We start from the raw sequence: 17,531 nt of genomic DNA, 5'->3' as shown, positions 1-17,531 counted from the left end.
GTGTATATACCACATCTTCTTGATCCAGTCATCTATTTTTGGGCATTTGGGTTGTTTCCAAATCTTACCTATTATAAATAGTGCTGCAATAAACATAGGGGTGCAGGTGTCCTTTCGAATTAATGTTTTTGTATCCTTTGGATAGATCCCTAGGAGTGGAATTGCTGGGTCATATGGTAGCTCCATTTTTAGTAGTCTGAGGAACCTCCAGTCAGCTCTCCATAGTGGTTGGACCAGTTTGCATTCCCACTAGCAATGTAGGAGAGTTCCTTTTTCACCACATCCTCACCAACATTTGCTGTTGCTTGTTTTTAATATATGCCATTCTCACTGGTTACACCAGTGAGATACACACTGGTATCTCAGTGTGGTTTTGATTTGCATGTCCCTGATTATGAGGGATGTTGAACATTTTTTCATATACCCATTGGCCATTTGCATTTCCTCTTTGGAGAAGTGTCTTTTAAGTTCTGCCCATTTTTTTGACTCCTCTCAATTTATTTAAATGTTCCTCATTTTTCAGTTCCCAGCTCAAAATCCTCCCTAGGAATTCTTTTTGATCTACCCTAGCTGGTGTTCAGACCCCATGTAAGACAGTTACAGATCAGGATTCATTTTGTTCCCCCGTCTCCCCTTAGCTACCACAACCTTTTAGAGCCCTGATGGGGAATGATTAAGGTTTGTCTAGTATATTTGAAGACAGGTGGGACCTAGTTACTACCATCCCTGCCTTTGCCTGAATCATACATCCTTAAGTTCAAATAGCAATAGGGGAACCAATCTCTGAATTCATACCCTATGATAGCACCTGTGATGAATGACCAAGAAAACACTCTATATGTCTTCATTTATATAACCAGACAGTCAATCCTCTGGATATTAAGATTTAAACCTTCCAACAGTAGGGGAAACATTTTGGAATCTTATTTACAGCAGTGGTGATCCATTACACCAAAGTTTCTCTGCTTTCAACCAATAGCATGTATTCATAAATGCTTATATAACTAAGGATTCAGTCCCCAGTTCTGAAACAAAATTTTGTGAAATTACTAAGTACATACTGGGATCAAACCAGCAAAGCTACACTCATTAGCAACAAGTACTAACCCACTGAACTTTTAATAAAGTATGTTTTTTCTATAACAGGTCTGAACCATGAGATAGCAATTGATGTTGCATTTCTACCCATGTATTGTCCAGAAGACCTCAGAACATCTCAGATAGACACATTGTTAACCTGCATGAATTACAGCTGCGTGTATCCACCTGAAATAACTGACAATGATAGATTGCCAGGTCCAAGGGCAGTTGCAGGTAAGAAAATCTTGGTATTCTTTTCACTCAGAAAACGAAATTATTATAAATAGCTCTAACCTTAAAATGTTACTATGTGAACACTTCTAACCTTAACATTTAATACAGTTTAAAGGGTTATTTGGTAAGTGATCCCCATGAGACTATATTCTTAAATAAATTAATGGTTCCTATTCCAGGCAAGCATTAAGAATATTCTATTATAATACAATTCTAAATCTAAGTATTCATAGACCTAAGTGGTATGCACATGGGGCAGTGCAAATTCTGCTCTTCTCTCCTTTTAACTCTGGCGAGACAAAATGTCCTTGCACCTTGTAATTGCCTGAAATATTAATGCCTCCATAGTATAGTATAGAACAATTGTTTTCTCTTATAAATATTTAGTTACTCGAGTGCTATGCAATAAATTCCTTGAGGACTGCTAGGACTGATGTAGTCCCAATAGTGAAACCCTTCAACCAACTAATTGTGTAGGCTGCTACCAAACTTTAAATTATTCCTATATACCTGCAAAAGTATGTGTCCAATTAAATTATCCTGTTCACTTTCTGCTGTTGTTTCTATTTCCTAAGCATGTGGTAAAGTTTCTAGCAGTTTTTGTTGAACTTACAAGGAAATTACATTTTAAAGAGCTTTTAGGAAAGCCTTTTTATTCTCTTGGGATTTTGTTGTGGGTCTTTCTAAGATGATGAAACTCTTGAGTGTATGTTGTTTTTAAACAAGTCCTAAGAGCGGTGCCTGGTGATGAAGTAACTTATGGAAGTAATGGCTATTACTAACTGAACTTGAATAACTTTCTAAGAGATGAGGGATTTTATTTCCCCATTTCTCCCCTCCCCCCCAGCCTTTAGTAACCTCTGTTCTGCTTTCCGTCGCTAAGAATTTGCCTATTCTAAGTGCTTCATGTAAGTGGAATCATATGATATTTGACCTTTTGTATCACTTAATATAATATTCTCAAGGTTCATCCATGTTATAATATGTATCGGCATTTCTTTTCTATGACTATATTTTCTGTATTCCTCTGTGGTGGTGGTGGGGAGTTGTGGTGTGTGTGTGTGTGTGTGTAATCACATTTGCTTATCCATTCATCTGCTGATGGGCATTTGAGTTGTTTCTACCTCTTGTCTATTGTGAATAATTTTGTAATTTTGCTGTGAAAATTGGTATATAAATATATTTTTGAACCCCTGGTCTATGTTTTGGTCATATACCTCATCGTGGAATTGTTGAGTCATATGGTAATTCTATATTTGATTTTTGAGGAAACACCAAACCATTTTCCACAACCATTGCACTATTTTAAATTCCCATGGGCTATGCATGAGTATTCCAGTTTTTCTTCCTCCTCACCAAAACTTGTTACTTTCTGGGTTTTTTTGATAACAGCCATCCTAAAGTTATACGTCATTTTGATTTTGATTTGTATTTCCTAATTATGAATGGTGTAGAACATCTTTTTATGTCCTCATTGGACATTTGTATGTCATCTTTGGAGAAATATCCATTCAAATCCTTTGCCCATTTATGAATTGTGTTGTTTCAGGGGCTTTTGTTGTTGTTGATAAGGCTTCAATTTTATAACTTAAAATTTCTTTTTTTTAAATATTTATTTTTATTTATATAAGAGCTGGGGTACAGGCCAGCGGTCCGGGAGTGTGAGAGGATTCACCAGAGACAGAGTGGGAAGCAGAACAGGTAGACGGACTGAAGGCACTGCTGAGGGGAGCAGCGGGCGAGACAGGAGAAGTCTGCTGCGCCATGTGGGATTCTTCCTGGCCGGCTAGGAATCAAACCGGCGCTGCAGAGGCTGCGGACAGCTTCACAGCATGGCGCTCAACCTGCTGCGCCACTGGGGAGGCCCATGACTTAAATTTTTAATCCAGGGGCCTCCCTGATGGTGCAGGTGTTAAAATCTCAGTGCTATCAAGCTATCACCAGCCACTGTGGCCTGAGTTTGATCCCCCTCCAGGGAGCTAACCCACACAGCGGTGCATGCAACAGACCTCTCCTGTCTCACCCACTCACTGCTCCCCTCAGCAGTGTATTTCAGTAGATCTGCCTGTTCTCTTCCCCACTCTGTCTCTGGTCGATCCTGTTATCCCCTGCACCTCTGGCCTACACCGCAGTTCTTGTATGCATAAATAAATAAAAGGAAATCTTTTTAAAAATTTAATCCATTTGGGGGCCTCCCCTGGTGGCTCAGTGGTTGAGCGCTGGGCTGCGAGGCTGCCCGTAGCCTCTGCAGTGCCGGTTCCTTCCCCGGCTGCCGGCGAGGGTCCCACAAAAAAAAAAAAAATAAATAAATAAAAATAATCCATTTGGAATTTATTTGGTTCAGAGACTGAGATAGAGATCCAGCTTTATTTTCTCTCAAGCAGTTAACCTTATGTCCCAAGGCATTTATTTAATAATGCTTACTGAATTAATGTCCTAATTGTTATCATTTTCAACCATGAGGTACATTGAGTCAATGTATTCATTGATAAACTTTTCAGAAACAGAGCATGGTTTAGAGGAGTTTTAACATGTTTAAGGAAACAAATTTTTTGTCTCTTAGGTAATGCAGGGTTTCCATACTATTTTCAGAGACAAGAATTACAAGATAGGTTGTACTGTGCTGAGGTTACAAAACAACTCCAAAGTCTCAGTGACTTAACACAATAAAATTTTATTTCTTGCTCAATTCATGTATGATGCAGTGAGCAATTAACACTCTTCCCAAGCAGTGATTAAGGAATCCAATCTGTTTCCACCTTGTTATAGCCCCAATAGGAACAGATGACTCCTAGGGTTATCTAGGCAGAGGAAGAAATGGAGGCACTGCCTTTTAATTGTGTTGGCCTGGAAGTGACACATCACTTTGGCGTTCTCATTTGCCAAAAATCAATTACATGATCCCAACATAGCCACAGGGAGGGCCAGAGTGCTTTGTCTTCCCATGCAATCATGAGAATGAATGAGTGGAGAACACATAACATTGTCTTTGTCACACTCGCCTGATGTATTTGTGGATGTTCTTAAAAATCTGTAATTTTTGTAAATATAAGAATTTAAAGGAAACTTATTTTATAGGTGAAGTACTTTTGAGAAGATTCCTTTTTGATATAAATGATAGCACTCTAATGTCGTTAACTAGAAAATGATTGTTGCTCATATTTGAGGGTTTGCTATGTGTTAGCAAGTACTAGCAGTTTTTATTATATTCATTGTGCCTATCAAAGATGCATAATTTTAAATCATTCATTAGATTTCGTGACATGTCTAGCACAGGTGGATTTACTATGAAGCATAAGTTCCTTCCAAGGCCATCTTGTTATTCTTTTGTATATTGTATTCTTTTTCATAAAAGTGTCCGCTAGTAGTATACCCTTCAGGCCCTACAAAACCTAGACCTACCACTCCCTCTTAGCACTGTTTTGAAACAATGTAGCACTAGCACAAACCTTGAAAAATGCATTTCTGGAAGCCAGACTCTTTAGAATTACCATGTGACTTTGCTTAAGTTACTTAACCTCTAAGTGTTTTAGAATTCTTTGTTACATGTAACCACTGAAATCTGTGATCTATTAGTTAAATAGTGGTCAGTTAAGGTTTTGAATGAGTTTCCTTAACACTTGGAGCAAAAAGTAAATAAAAAAGGAAGAAATACTGTCCCAGTTTTTGCAGATTGCATCTGTGATGGCAGGTACCCCTTCAACACTTAGGCAGGCTGTATCTAACTCTGCCTAAGCCTTTACTTCCTGTTCTGAAGTGCTTGTAGATCAGCCCTAGATGAACAATTAGCATCTTCTCGGGGCCTTTTCTAAAGCCTGGGTGTTCATGTGGCCTTCTTGATTTCCTGTGTATACAGGACCTTTTAAAATCCGCGCATCTCAGGGGCCTCCCTGGTGCCACAAGGGGTTAAGATGCAGCCTTTGAAGCTGTCCGCAGCCTCTGCAGCACGAGTTCGATCCCAGGCTGGCCAGGGAGCAACCCACATAGCACAGCAGACCTCTCCTGACTTGCCCGCTGCTCCCCTCAGCAGTGAACTTTGGTTGATTTGCCTGTTCTGTTTGCCACTCTGTCTCTGGTGAATACTCTCACCATCACCACCACCCCCTGCACCTCTGGCCTGTACTCCAGCTCTTGTATGCATAAATAAATAAATCTTTAAAAAAATAAAATAAAATCCCCACATCTCTTTAGCCAACCTTTTGTCACTATTGCTTTGTCCCAACTTTATCATTCTAGCTGCACTGGCCAATGGGTTTACCTTTATATGCTTTCAACAAAAACCCCTGGAAAACCCGCCCCAGTCTTGGGAATGCCCTGAATCAGGAGAAACAAAAGCAACCCCTTTCATCTGTCCTTGAGGGAGCTGCCCAGCAGATCAAAACACACAACCACATCTTTGAGAATAAGGGCTGCATGCTCCCTCTGGTACTGGCAACCATTTTTCTGGCTGCTGCTCATCTGGGGAGTGAGGAGTGTAGGAAGGCTATTTAAAACACCGCAACACTCTCTTACTGCAGTGTAGCAATGTCATTCATTAATCTTTCCCCTGGTTATTTTAAGTTTTTTTCCCCTAGATTTCACAGTTCTGGAAAAGTTGACCTGAGAGTTTTTGCCAGCATATGAATTGCATTAATGGAGGCACAAAGCCCTGGAATTCCCTACTCTGCCATTTTCAGCAATGTCATTGGCCTAATCCATCTTCTTTAAAACTTCTAAGCACATCCAAACCTAATTTAGTTAATAAAGCCACTTCAGGGCCTCCCTGGTGGTGCAGGTGGTTGAGCGCAGAGCTGTGAAGCTGCCCACAGCCTCTGCAGCATGGGTTCAATCCCGACCTGCCAGGGATATGCCCACATGGCTTGGTAGACCTCTCCTGTCTTGCCTGCTGCACCCCTCAGCAGTGTATTTCATTTGGTCTGCCTATTCTGTTCCCCACTCTGTCTCTGGTGAATCCTCTCACACTCCCTCACCCCTGGCCTGTACCCCGGTTCTTGTATACATGAATAAATAAATCTTAAAAAAAAAAGCCATTTAAAAAAAAACTTAAGTTACATATATTTATTTTGTTTTAGTAACTTCAGTTATTGATAACTTGTAATTTGAAATATTTTAAAAGTTTTGCAAACAATTGATAAATTTCAAAATAGAAAAGTTGATCTTTGCACTTCCTTGAAGTATACAATAAATTATTTACTTGTCACATGTAAATGACCTTGAAAATATGTATATTTACTTTGCTTCACTAAAATATTTAAAAATAAAAACAACAATATGGTAGTAGAATTCCAGCCACTACCTCTTGACATTATTGATAACACCTGTTGGGTGTATTCACTTTAATTTGCAGAAGTTATGATACAACTTGGATGAATGTGTGATGAGTTGGATGGAAGGAGAACATAAAGGACAGTTTGAATATTATAAGAAAAAAATCAGCTTATGTGACAGTAAATCCAAGTAAATATTTAACTATTTTATAATACTTACCATCTGCTTTTTTACTTTTAGGTGATATTATAAAAGCAGTAACGGAACTGGATAGAGTACATATCGTCGGTATCTTGGATATCTGCAATTTGGGTAACAATAAAGTAGAAGTCTTTTTGCAGAAAATTTATAGCCCAGAGAAAACTTCTTAAAATTTGACAAATGAAATTATTCAGAGTATAAAGAGGGCATTGCTTTAAAAATACTCTGTCATGTTGTTGGCAATTTAAGTAACTTTTTCAGCAAGAATATGATATAAACTATAAGGTTAAGTGGTTTTATGTTCATTTTGTGTTTGGAGCTACCAAGCTTCATCTTAAATTCATTGAAAAAGTTATCAAAACAATTTTTTGTGTTATCAAGAAAATGTATCGTCTATATGTCCGTTATCTTGACGTGTGATAATTGTGTTCACTTTTCTGTTTGTGAAATGCATTTTAATTCTAGAACCGCAACATCAGGCATCCTGACTTACAAGAGTAAATTTTTATAGAAACTTAGCATCTTTCCACTTTTTCTCACATATGAGAAATTATTAATTGAAATTTGAAGATGAAATTCTCTAAAAGTGGCAAACATGCATTTCTCATTTCAAAGCACACCTGAATTGGTATTGTTCAGTTGTTCTGGTCTTTAATTTGGACAGCCTTACAGTAAGTGTGCTAAATTGTCTTAAGGTTTTATACTTTTTATTGTGACTTCATATCCTTTGAATTTCTAAATGTTTTGACTAGTGTGTGATCTTAAAACCAGAGGCTACTGTATGTCTATATTCTTGCTATTCATTTATAATTTGGGTACATGTGATATGAATTCAAATAGTAAAGTTTTATCTCATGTTAACATTTTAAGTGCTTGTATTGAAAGTATAAAACATTTAACTAAGGGAATTTCTTTTATTCTGATTGTCTGTTCCACTTCATTATAACTGTAAATGGTCATTCCACATTTGCAAGGTCCTGTGGTTGGTTGATATCTCTGTGGTTAGATGAGCTAAAATGACCGCCGTCACTTGAGTTAAAAAGAATTCTGTACAAGATGAATTCGATTGTAGTTAAGCTATTAACTTGTGGGGTTTTCTTCCAGCCCTACAGTTCAGTGACTTCATATGCTATACATTTGAAATGTGTTAGGCAGCTCATAAGCCTAAAGATAGATGCTGCCGTTTGTTCATAAATGTGTTCGGTATTTTGTTCCTTATAAATGTATTTAAATGTTAATTAAAATAGTGTGAATTTTTCTCGTGTTAAGATTTTGATTGTATTATTAAAGAAGTTAAAACATAATCACCTTATGGTCTCCTTTCTCACTTTGTATGTATTTGATGTTTTTCTTCCACATTATTGGCTCATGACAGAACTACATACACTTGCTAAATGAGCTGACATGATTCTCCCATTGGTTCCATTCTTCCATATGATTCTTCTTCCAACAGATTGAATACTTTTTTATGAAAAGAATCTGGGTTTTTGTATTAAACTATTATAAACTTTAAAAGACAAGTCAACTTTAATGCTACATAAATGTTAGATAAGAGGAAATTTAATACTTAAATAGCTATTAACTAAAAATCTTAGGCAGAGATTTCCAAACTATACACTTTAAAGGTGTGATTTCTTTGCTCATATTGCATGAGAAATATGAATTTTTTTAAATTTAGGATTTTCAAGAACAACTTTCCTAGCAGTTTGTTTTGTATTCTAGTAATGTTTTTATCCAAATTTGAAGTTAAACATCTGTGTCCACATTTCTCGTGGTTGCAAAATTGGATAGCAGCTATGGTAGTTTCCTAAGAAAACAGCAAACTACTACCTTCAGAAAAATTTATCTTCAAGTGATTAATATGTTCACTAATTCCAAAGCAACACAAATATACTGCTGTGATAGTGCCTACATATTAACATATCAACTAATAAATTATGTAGTCTACCAGAGACCACAGTCTCACACTGAAGTTTCTAAGTGTAGATGGCACATGAGAGGAACACATTGAAAGAAAAATCTGAGCACACATTCTTTGCCAAACACTTATATTTCTTTGGAATTATCCTACATTCACTTAATTCATATTAAGAAAAAAAACTTAAGATATTTAAAACCCTCTTTCGGTGACACCAGTATTTGATATTTTTAGCTATTATGAACTATATAGTCCATTCTTCTCCTAAATGAGCTATAATTATAGACAATTATGCCAGTATGCACTGTAGATTCTAGCCAATTCTGTTGTTCTAAAGTTATTTGTGTAGTTTGTAGTTAAGCTGGTTGTTATTTCACTGGTTACCTCTTCAGGTGCATTTACCCTTTTTTCTTCTTTTTTAAGCATTGCTACCCAAGAATTTGCAGGTAAATTGATGTAAGGTGAAATACATATTACTCAGTTCTGCTTGTATCAGTAATTGGCTATTTATAATAAAGAAATTTTAGGGGGAAAGGTTAAAAATTAATCAATTTCTGGAATTCTCAGAAAATTTCGTTTATTTGATATTATGTTTGAATTTATGACTTGTGTCCAGAACTAATAAACTTACCTTTTGGTCCAGGTCATACCGCCCTTTATATTATCCCTCATTTTTACATTGTTATATTGATACCACTTCTAGCCCTAAATATTTGGTTTCCTTTATACCAAAGAAATCAATAATAGATTGTAAAAAAAGATTTAAAGTTAGCCACAGCCCTGACCTTAATCCCTGTGGAACTTCAAGGAAAGCCACAAGCCAATTTAAGAAAAGTAAATAAAGGCCTTAGTTTTATATTTGTAAAATTTTAAAATAATGTTCCCATCCAGTTCTGTGATTCTTTTATTTTTTAATTAATATAGTTACTAGAATACTGAAAATGGCCTTATGTTATTTTCGTGTGTTTTATGAAAATGTGGTTTTCTCTGAGGATCATTTTGTTTGTTTGTTTGTTTGTTTGTTTTAAATGAAGTACCATTGTTTTACACCCTTGCTAGTGTTTTGACAGTATAGGATTTCTCCCCTCAGGTGTGGTCGCCATAACCCTCCCACCACCAAAGCACCCATAAATAATCCTCCACTATAGTCCATTGTGCTTCTCCCCACCCCTCCAGCCCCCACCCCCACCCCGCATGCCTCATATATGGTCAGCTTTTAAGGGATGGCTTTAAACTTTGTCTTTGTTTGATCCTTTCTTTGCTTTGTTTGCTCTATATTCCACATTGAAAAACATTTATTTTAAAGTTAGGATTAAACCACTGTGAATTATAGCAGTTCTTTTTAACAAAAAAAAAGGACATCTTTAATCCCAGGCTTTGTTTTGTCAAGAAAGAAAATAGTTTTCATTATTCTAATTCCTATTCTAATTATTTAGAAGTTCAATTGATGACTACCACAATTACTTTGTGATATAAAGGGCAACCTGGACAGGGTTTTTTCTTACAGTGCTTTCCAACTGTAAGAAGTTTTGTTGCCTGATCGGTTTTTTTACTGATAACATACATATAACCTCAAATTTGAAATATTTTAGCTTTTTTAAATAATATGCATATTTTCATTGAAAATCAAACATCACATTTTGAGGATCCTCTGTTACTATTCTGAGATGATTGCATTTGACTCCTAATAGCTTAGGATCTAGATATTGTCCCTAACAAGGTTTTAATATTTTTTTATAGATGGGGGACTAAAACAGAAAAAGACCAAGTTATTTGATGTAAAATTGTCAAACAAATGAAATTGTAAGGTTAAGCTTATAACCCCAAAGTTTGTGTTTATATTTTAAGTTGAGCACAAAATAAAATGTTTGAATAAAAAAATTTCAGTGGTCACTGTGAGAGAAATGTCTCTGAATCCTGGGGCTCATAAAGTAATGAGCCAGATTATTGCAGCACATGTTCAGATATTTGAATGGCCACTCTGTGGTAAGTCTGGGTTAGCCCTAAGAACACAATACAACACAAGCAAAGACAGACATGGCCCCTGCTCTCCTGGAGCTTATAGTATTGTGTAAGAGAAAAACATTAAGATAGTTGCACAAATTAGTGAGATAAATACAAATGATGAGATCAATGGAAAAATACATGGTTTGTATATAACAAAGAAACCAGAAGCAGGGAGGAGGGGATCACTGGGAAAGTTTTCCTGAGGTAAGAGTCTTAAAGCTCAAGGTGTGTTTGAGGACTTAAATGAAAACTGGTAAGGCTGGAGCACAGAGTGGGATACAGGGCCTTCCTGTGGCACAAGGGGTTAAGCACAGCACTATGAAGCTATCAGCAGCCTCTGCAGCACCCATTCCATCCTCACCAGCCAGGGAGCAACCCACATGGTGCAGCAGACCTATCCTGTCTCTCCTGCTGCTCCTGTCAGCAGTGTATTTCAGTCAGTCTGCCTGTTCTGTTCCCCACTCTGTCTCTGCTGAATCCTCTCATCCCCCACACCTCTGGACTGTACCCCAGTTCTTCTATGCATAAAAAATCTTAAAAAAAGTAAGTGGGATACAAAATGAGATAGGCAAATACACAAGGGCTCTTGCAAACTAGGCAGAACCATATAGACTGTGGTTAAGGATTTTAATTTGTATCTTCAGAGCACTGGGAAGCCATTGAATGGTTCCTGGTCAGCATGTAGCATCATTCAGTTCATGTTTTACAACACCCATGTCTGCTGGAAAGACAATAGCTGGTCAGGAGGTTGGCAGAGATTACTAGTTGTACCCTAATACCTATTCCATAGAACTGTCCATTTTTAGCAGGACACATGGTTACCTAGAATAAACAACACTGTCCCCTTCTTCCTGTAGGGATCGCCTTGGACTAAGTTCTGGACAACAAGCTTTCCAATGGGAAGTGAGCAGAAGTAATGTGTACAGTTTCTTTTTTTTTAAAGATTTGTTTTTATTTATTAATGCATACAAGAACTGGGGTGTAGGCCAGAGGTGCAGGTTGAGAGGATTCACCAGAGACGGAGTGGGGAGCGAAACAAGCAGATCTACTGAAGTACACTGCTGAGGGGAGCAGCCAGTGAGACTGGAGAGGTCTGCTGCACCATGTGGGTAGCTCCCTGGCCAGGGATTGAACTCATGCCTCAGTGGCTGGCAATAGCTTGATAGTGCTGAGACTTTAACTCCTGCGCCACCAAGGAGGCCCCCAGTTTCTGAATCATTCTCTCAAAGGGTGAAAGGGAATGCTGTCTTTCTCTTTCCATCTTTTCCTAATGGCTGGAATGTGAGCATAGTGGTGAAACTTCTCGATCACGCAGGAAAAATCCACCCCCTAGGGATGTAAATGCAACTAGCTAGTAGAAAGAACCCGGGGCCCTGACATTGTGGGACTGCCATACCAGCTTTGTACTGCTTACCTTTGTCATGTGGGAGAAAAATGAACTTCTCTCTTGCCTATGGCAACATTATTTTGGGTCTCTGACCAGTTGTCAAACCTGTATCTCACTAATGCAGGTGACAAAAGTGAAAGCAAGGGGACCAGCTAGGAGATATATGAGACTGAGTTAAATGACTATAGTACATACACTTGTTGGAGGTAACATTAAGATAAAGATTCAGGCATTTTAATTTCAGTTCTTTCTTAACAAATTCCCACTGAAAGAAAAAAATTCTAACTAGAAAAATGCTTCCTCCCCAAACCACAAAAGCATTATCTTAGTAACCAAAATATAATATGTAGGTGACTTTCAAGTATCTTTGCTGCCATGTGGTCCTAGGCATATTTGACTTTTGACGTAAGTGTTTTGTATTATCAAGCCTTTGTTATTTGAACATACATCAAGTTAGAGTCACCTGGCCCGGAACTGAAAGTTTGCTACGGATAATCAAGAGTACTGTATTCTGTTAGAAACATAGTGCTATGCTCCCTCGTCGTCTTTAAACAGTGTAACCATAGCTGCTGTTCAATCATATGAAAAAGTTGCCTAAGACACAGTAATTCCCTTCTCTATGACTTATTGATGTTGATTATGTACTTTCACTAAGCTACTTAATATTAACTAAGGTACTTAATATTAAGATACAAGTAGTCAAAAAACGGCATAGTATTAAGTGTTCCCTACTATATGACAATGCTTCTCAGACTCCGCTTCATAGTGGTATCACCTGGGGAGTTTAAAAAAGTGTTACGCCCAAATGTCACCTCCAAGTTTCTGATTGCGGTGTAGCCTGAGCATCAAGCTAGTTAAAAATTCTCCAGGTGAGGGCCTCCCAAGTGGTGCAAGGGGATAAGACGCAACCTATGAGGCTGTCCGCAGCCACTGCAGCATGAGTTTGAGCCCCGGCCCTCCAGGGAACTACACACATGGTGCAGCAGACCTCTCCTAACTTGCCTGCTGCTCCCCTCAGCAGTGTATTTCAGTCAGTCTGCCTGTTCTGTTCCCCACTCTGTCTCTGGTGAATCCTCTCACCCCTGCGCCTCTGGCCTGTCCCCCAGCTCTCGTGTGCATAAATAAATGAATCTTTTTTAAAAAATTCCCCAGGTGATTCCAATGTGCAGACAAGATTGAGAATCATTAATGTATAGTACTGTTTGGAATTTACCTATTTAGGTGCTACCGTTTTATCTGCTCTTGATGTCGTTTCATCATGAATTGTGCTGATAGGAAGGAAAGTATTTTAATGAATAGTTTGTAAACAACGTTTATTTTCATAGTGCTCTGACATATTAGATCTAGAAAAGTCCTTATAAATAAATTTTAGTCTAAATTCTTTTATTGTGTAAATGAAGACAGTGTCCTAAAGAGGTTTTTATATTCCTGAGGATATACTAGTTGCTGCAATCAGCACTCATGCAAACTTAGGGTTTGCAAGATACTTCAAAATCTTCAGAGCACCTTGTGAAGTACAAATAAACATCACACCTTTATTGTTTGGAGATTGAAGCACAATGAGATCAAAATGAAATGATAGCAACTAGTTTGTCAAAATTCGAACTAGATCCAGTACTAGATCCATCAAGTACAAGTTGTATGATCTAAATTTCTTAAATTGTGACGTGCATAAGAATTAACCTGGACAGCTTATTTAAGATTCTGATGCAGGATGACCGAGGGTGGGACACAGGAATCTTTACTTTTTTTTTTTTTTTACATCATTTTTCATTTTTGCACAATGTATGCATTTTCATCTTGGTTATAGTCCCCATACAATTCCCACCCCCTCATTTTGATCCCACTCCCTCCTCCCCCCTGGAGGGTGTCTCTGGTTTATAGTTGCTTGTTGATTTTGATTTTTACTTTATTATAATTAGTCTTTGGAAATATAGGCGAAACACTATATGACATATACCTCAGTAACATCTTTACAGACACATCACCCACAGCAGTGATAGTGAAGGCAAAGATAAACAGCTGGGACTACATCAAATTAAAGAGCTTCTGTACAGCAAGAGATGCCCCACTGATTGGGAGAAAATTTTTGCACACAACACTAATTGATAAAGGACTGATCACAAAAAATCTACAAAGAGCTGATGAGACTTAACAAAAACAAAGTAAATAATCCAGTCCAAAAATGGGCAGAAGAGCTAAAAAGAAACTTCTCCAAAAAGGAAATGCAAATGGCCAATAGGCATATGAAAAAATGCTCAACATCACTTGTAATCAGGGAAATGCAAATCAAAACTACCATGAGATACCATCTCACACCAGTGAGAATGGCACATATTAAAAAAACTAGCAACAACAAATGTTGGCGAGGATGTGGAGAAAAAGGAACTCTCCTGCACTGCTGGTGGGAGTGCAAACTGGTCCAACCACTATGGAGAGCTGTGTGGAGATTCCTCAACCTGCTAAAGATGGAGCTTCCATATGATCCAGCAATTCCTCTCCTAGGTATTTACTCGAAGGACACAGAAACATTCATTCAAACAGGCACCTGCACCCATTGGTTTATAGCAGCACTATTTACAATAGCTAAGCTATGGAAACAACCCAAATGCCCAAAAATAGATGACTGGATCAAGAAGATGTGGTGCATATGCACAATGGAATATGACTCAGCAATCAAAAAAGATAAACTCATGCAATTTGCAGCAACATGGATGGAGCTGGAGGGATCATGCTCAGCGAAATAAGCCAGAAAAAAAAAAAAAAAAGGAAAATACCAGATGGTCTCACTCATAGCAGGAATTTAGAAAACCTAAATAAGGGACCAGGAATTTTTACTTTTTAATAAACTTCCAAGTCTAACATCGGTGTTCTTCAAACGAAACTTTAAAAACACCGAATATCACTAGACTGCTCATCATCCAGCAAATTACCTTGGGTATTAAAATAAAAGTTGTATTGATGGATATAATTTATTATTCCAGGACTAATTTTACTTAACTGTAATTTTTTTAAACAATCTAAAATTATCTTTTTAAGTTCTGACTGAAAGCCACAAAAGAAAACATAAAAGCTCAGACATACAAGATATGTAATGCTGGATACCATATAAAGTCATGTAGTTCAACCTCCAGATTAATTTAAAATAGTTTACATGTTCTTGGTGATGGGAATTGAGTGGGACTACACCTGAGAGGAGAAAGCAAAATTGTACAAAAATGAACAATGATGTAAAATATAAAGAACTAAATAGATTACATGTTCTTTGGATAAATACCATAAGTAGAATAAAGATCACACGGTATTTCTATTCTTAATTCTTTGAGAAACCTCCATAGTGTTTTCCATAGTGACTGCAACAATTTACATTCCCACCAACAGCGTACAAGTGTTCCCCTGGGTAGCCTCAGTCACACTTGTTTCTCTTTGTTGTTGTTGTTAGTAGCCATTCTCACTGGTGTGAGGTGATGGCTCAGTGAGATTTTGATTTGCATGTCCCTAATAACAATAGATGATAAACATCTTCTCATATGCCTATTGGCCATCTGTAAGTCTTCTTTGAATAAAAGTCTACTCAGGTTTTCTGCCCTTTTTAAAATTGGGTTGTTCGGTGTTTTTTGTTGTTGTTGAATTGTATGAGTTCTTTATATATTTTGGATATGATTTGAAAATATCTTCTCCCATACAATGGTTGCCTTTTGATTGGGATGATGAGTTCTTTCATTGTACAGAAGCTTTTTCATTTGATATAGTCCCATTTGTTTATTTTTTATTTTGTTTCCCTTGCATTAATAAAAATATTAAAAAAAAGAAAACAAGACTGAAATTTTTAAATAGCTTACTAAAGTTCTCTTTAATAGCACTGCCACAAAGTATTATGGAAAAATTGTCTTTTTTAAGTAATTAATTTTTAATTGAGGCAATACTTGGATGCCCCCATCAGGTATCACCACTGTAGTACACCACCACCAAATTACCCATAGTCCTCCACCATAGTCCATTGTGCTTCCTTTCCTCCTTGTTCTTACACCTCCCAGCCCTCCCCCACTCAGTGCTTCAGTTCTGTAGTCAGCTTTCAAGGGTTACTTTTTAAGCTTGTCTTTATGTGAATCCTAGTTTAATTGGGAAAGTTGTCATTTTTAAGGCACATACTAATTTAACTTACGCAAAAAACATAATGTGATGATTTGAAACTAGTATGTTGAGATTATTCAATAAAATTTGAGTTCTAGTGAATTTAGCTAACTTCTTACTAATCTTGTAAAACTTTTTCATGAGAAATCTTTCCTTTAGAAGCAATTTAATAATTGGTAGGAAATGTTAAATCAAATTTCTAGGATTTTACTCATTATTTTTGTATTGGATGCTTATGAGGAATGTATCACTGATGTCCTCTAGAAATTAGAAGACTACTGGTTTTGAAAACAACAACACTTTTATTTTCACTTGTATAGTTTTCTTTGTCTAGTCAGTACAGGCTTTCGTATGAGTTTTAACACATCCAAATGGTAGTGCTAACCATAAAATAATAAACTATTTACATTTACTCTTAAATCAACCGTAGCTAATATACAAAACCTTTAAATTTTTCAAAGTTCAATTCTATGAATAAGTACTAAGTGATTATTCTATAATGTGGTACTAATACAAGCTACTATCGTTAGGACATACATAGATGAGTAATGGCAGCTATAATTTGAGGGAAGGGTTTATATTTGTACTGTGTATCTGCTGTGATTTATTCACTAGGTTTTATTGCACATTCCCTGAACACTTCCCCTCTGCCGAATGATGTTAACTGCTGGTTCTTACCTACACTGTCTACCCTAATGCTAGATCTCCGATGTCTAAGGTAAGGTAAGAAGAAGGAGGAGAAAATAGTTTCATTGATTATCTATTACCTCCTTTCCACAATGTCTCCTATTTTCTGGTGTCCTGTCCCCTGGACTCTTACAGTCCCTATGGTGCCAGAGTACTTTTCTCAAACTTCAGACTACTATTGTGTCTGCCTTTCTGTTGACCTGGTGGCTTTCTTCTTCTCTGATAGCCTAATGCCTGTTTGTCTAGTTTCCTGACTCCTGGCCCAATCAGATTCTTTATATCTCTTGTTTTTCTTGTCCATTCAGCTAGTCCTTCACCAGCCCTTGGCACACATTGCAATCTCCCTATCCCAACAACTTGCTTAGACCAGTTGACCCCACAGCAATTATTTCCAAGGCTGCTAGAATCCAGTATATACCTGATTAAAAACAGAGCTTACAATACAGGAAGCAATGAAATAAATAAATCTGTCTCCACATTTGAAAGAACTAGAATTTAAAGTTCTAAATGATAGAAGTTAAACCTTCAACAGTCTTTTGTTAGCATTTAACACTTGGGACATAAAAATTAATGGAATTCAGCAACTCACAGGTATTAGTCAATCAACAAATATTT

General features: G+C 37.1%; 1 protein-coding gene across 2 annotated transcripts in view; it reads left to right on the top strand.

The window, feature by feature from the left end:
- Positions 1–8,077, top strand: part of RADX (RPA1 related single stranded DNA binding protein, X-linked) — a 54,891-nt gene extending 46,814 nt beyond the window's left edge. For both annotated transcript variants that reach the window (XM_037512131.2, XM_037512129.2), the window contains 2 exons: positions 1,147–1,314; positions 6,823–8,077. In XM_037512131.2, coding sequence (XP_037368028.1) covers positions 1,147–1,314; positions 6,823–6,953 — 299 coding nt within the window. In that variant the 3' untranslated portion in view covers positions 6,954–8,077. The remainder of the gene's footprint in view (positions 1–1,146; positions 1,315–6,822) is intronic.
- Positions 8,078–17,531: the final 9,454 nt, after the last annotated feature.

The sequence above is a fragment of the Talpa occidentalis genome, unplaced genomic scaffold (assembly GCF_014898055.3).
Source record: "Talpa occidentalis isolate TD23 unplaced genomic scaffold, MPIMG_talOcc4v2.1 talOcc4.15, whole genome shotgun sequence".
NCBI classification, from domain to species: domain Eukaryota; kingdom Metazoa; phylum Chordata; class Mammalia; order Eulipotyphla; family Talpidae; genus Talpa; species Talpa occidentalis.
Note: the sequence above shows the minus strand (reverse complement) of the source record. Positions and strands in the feature narration are given on the sequence as shown.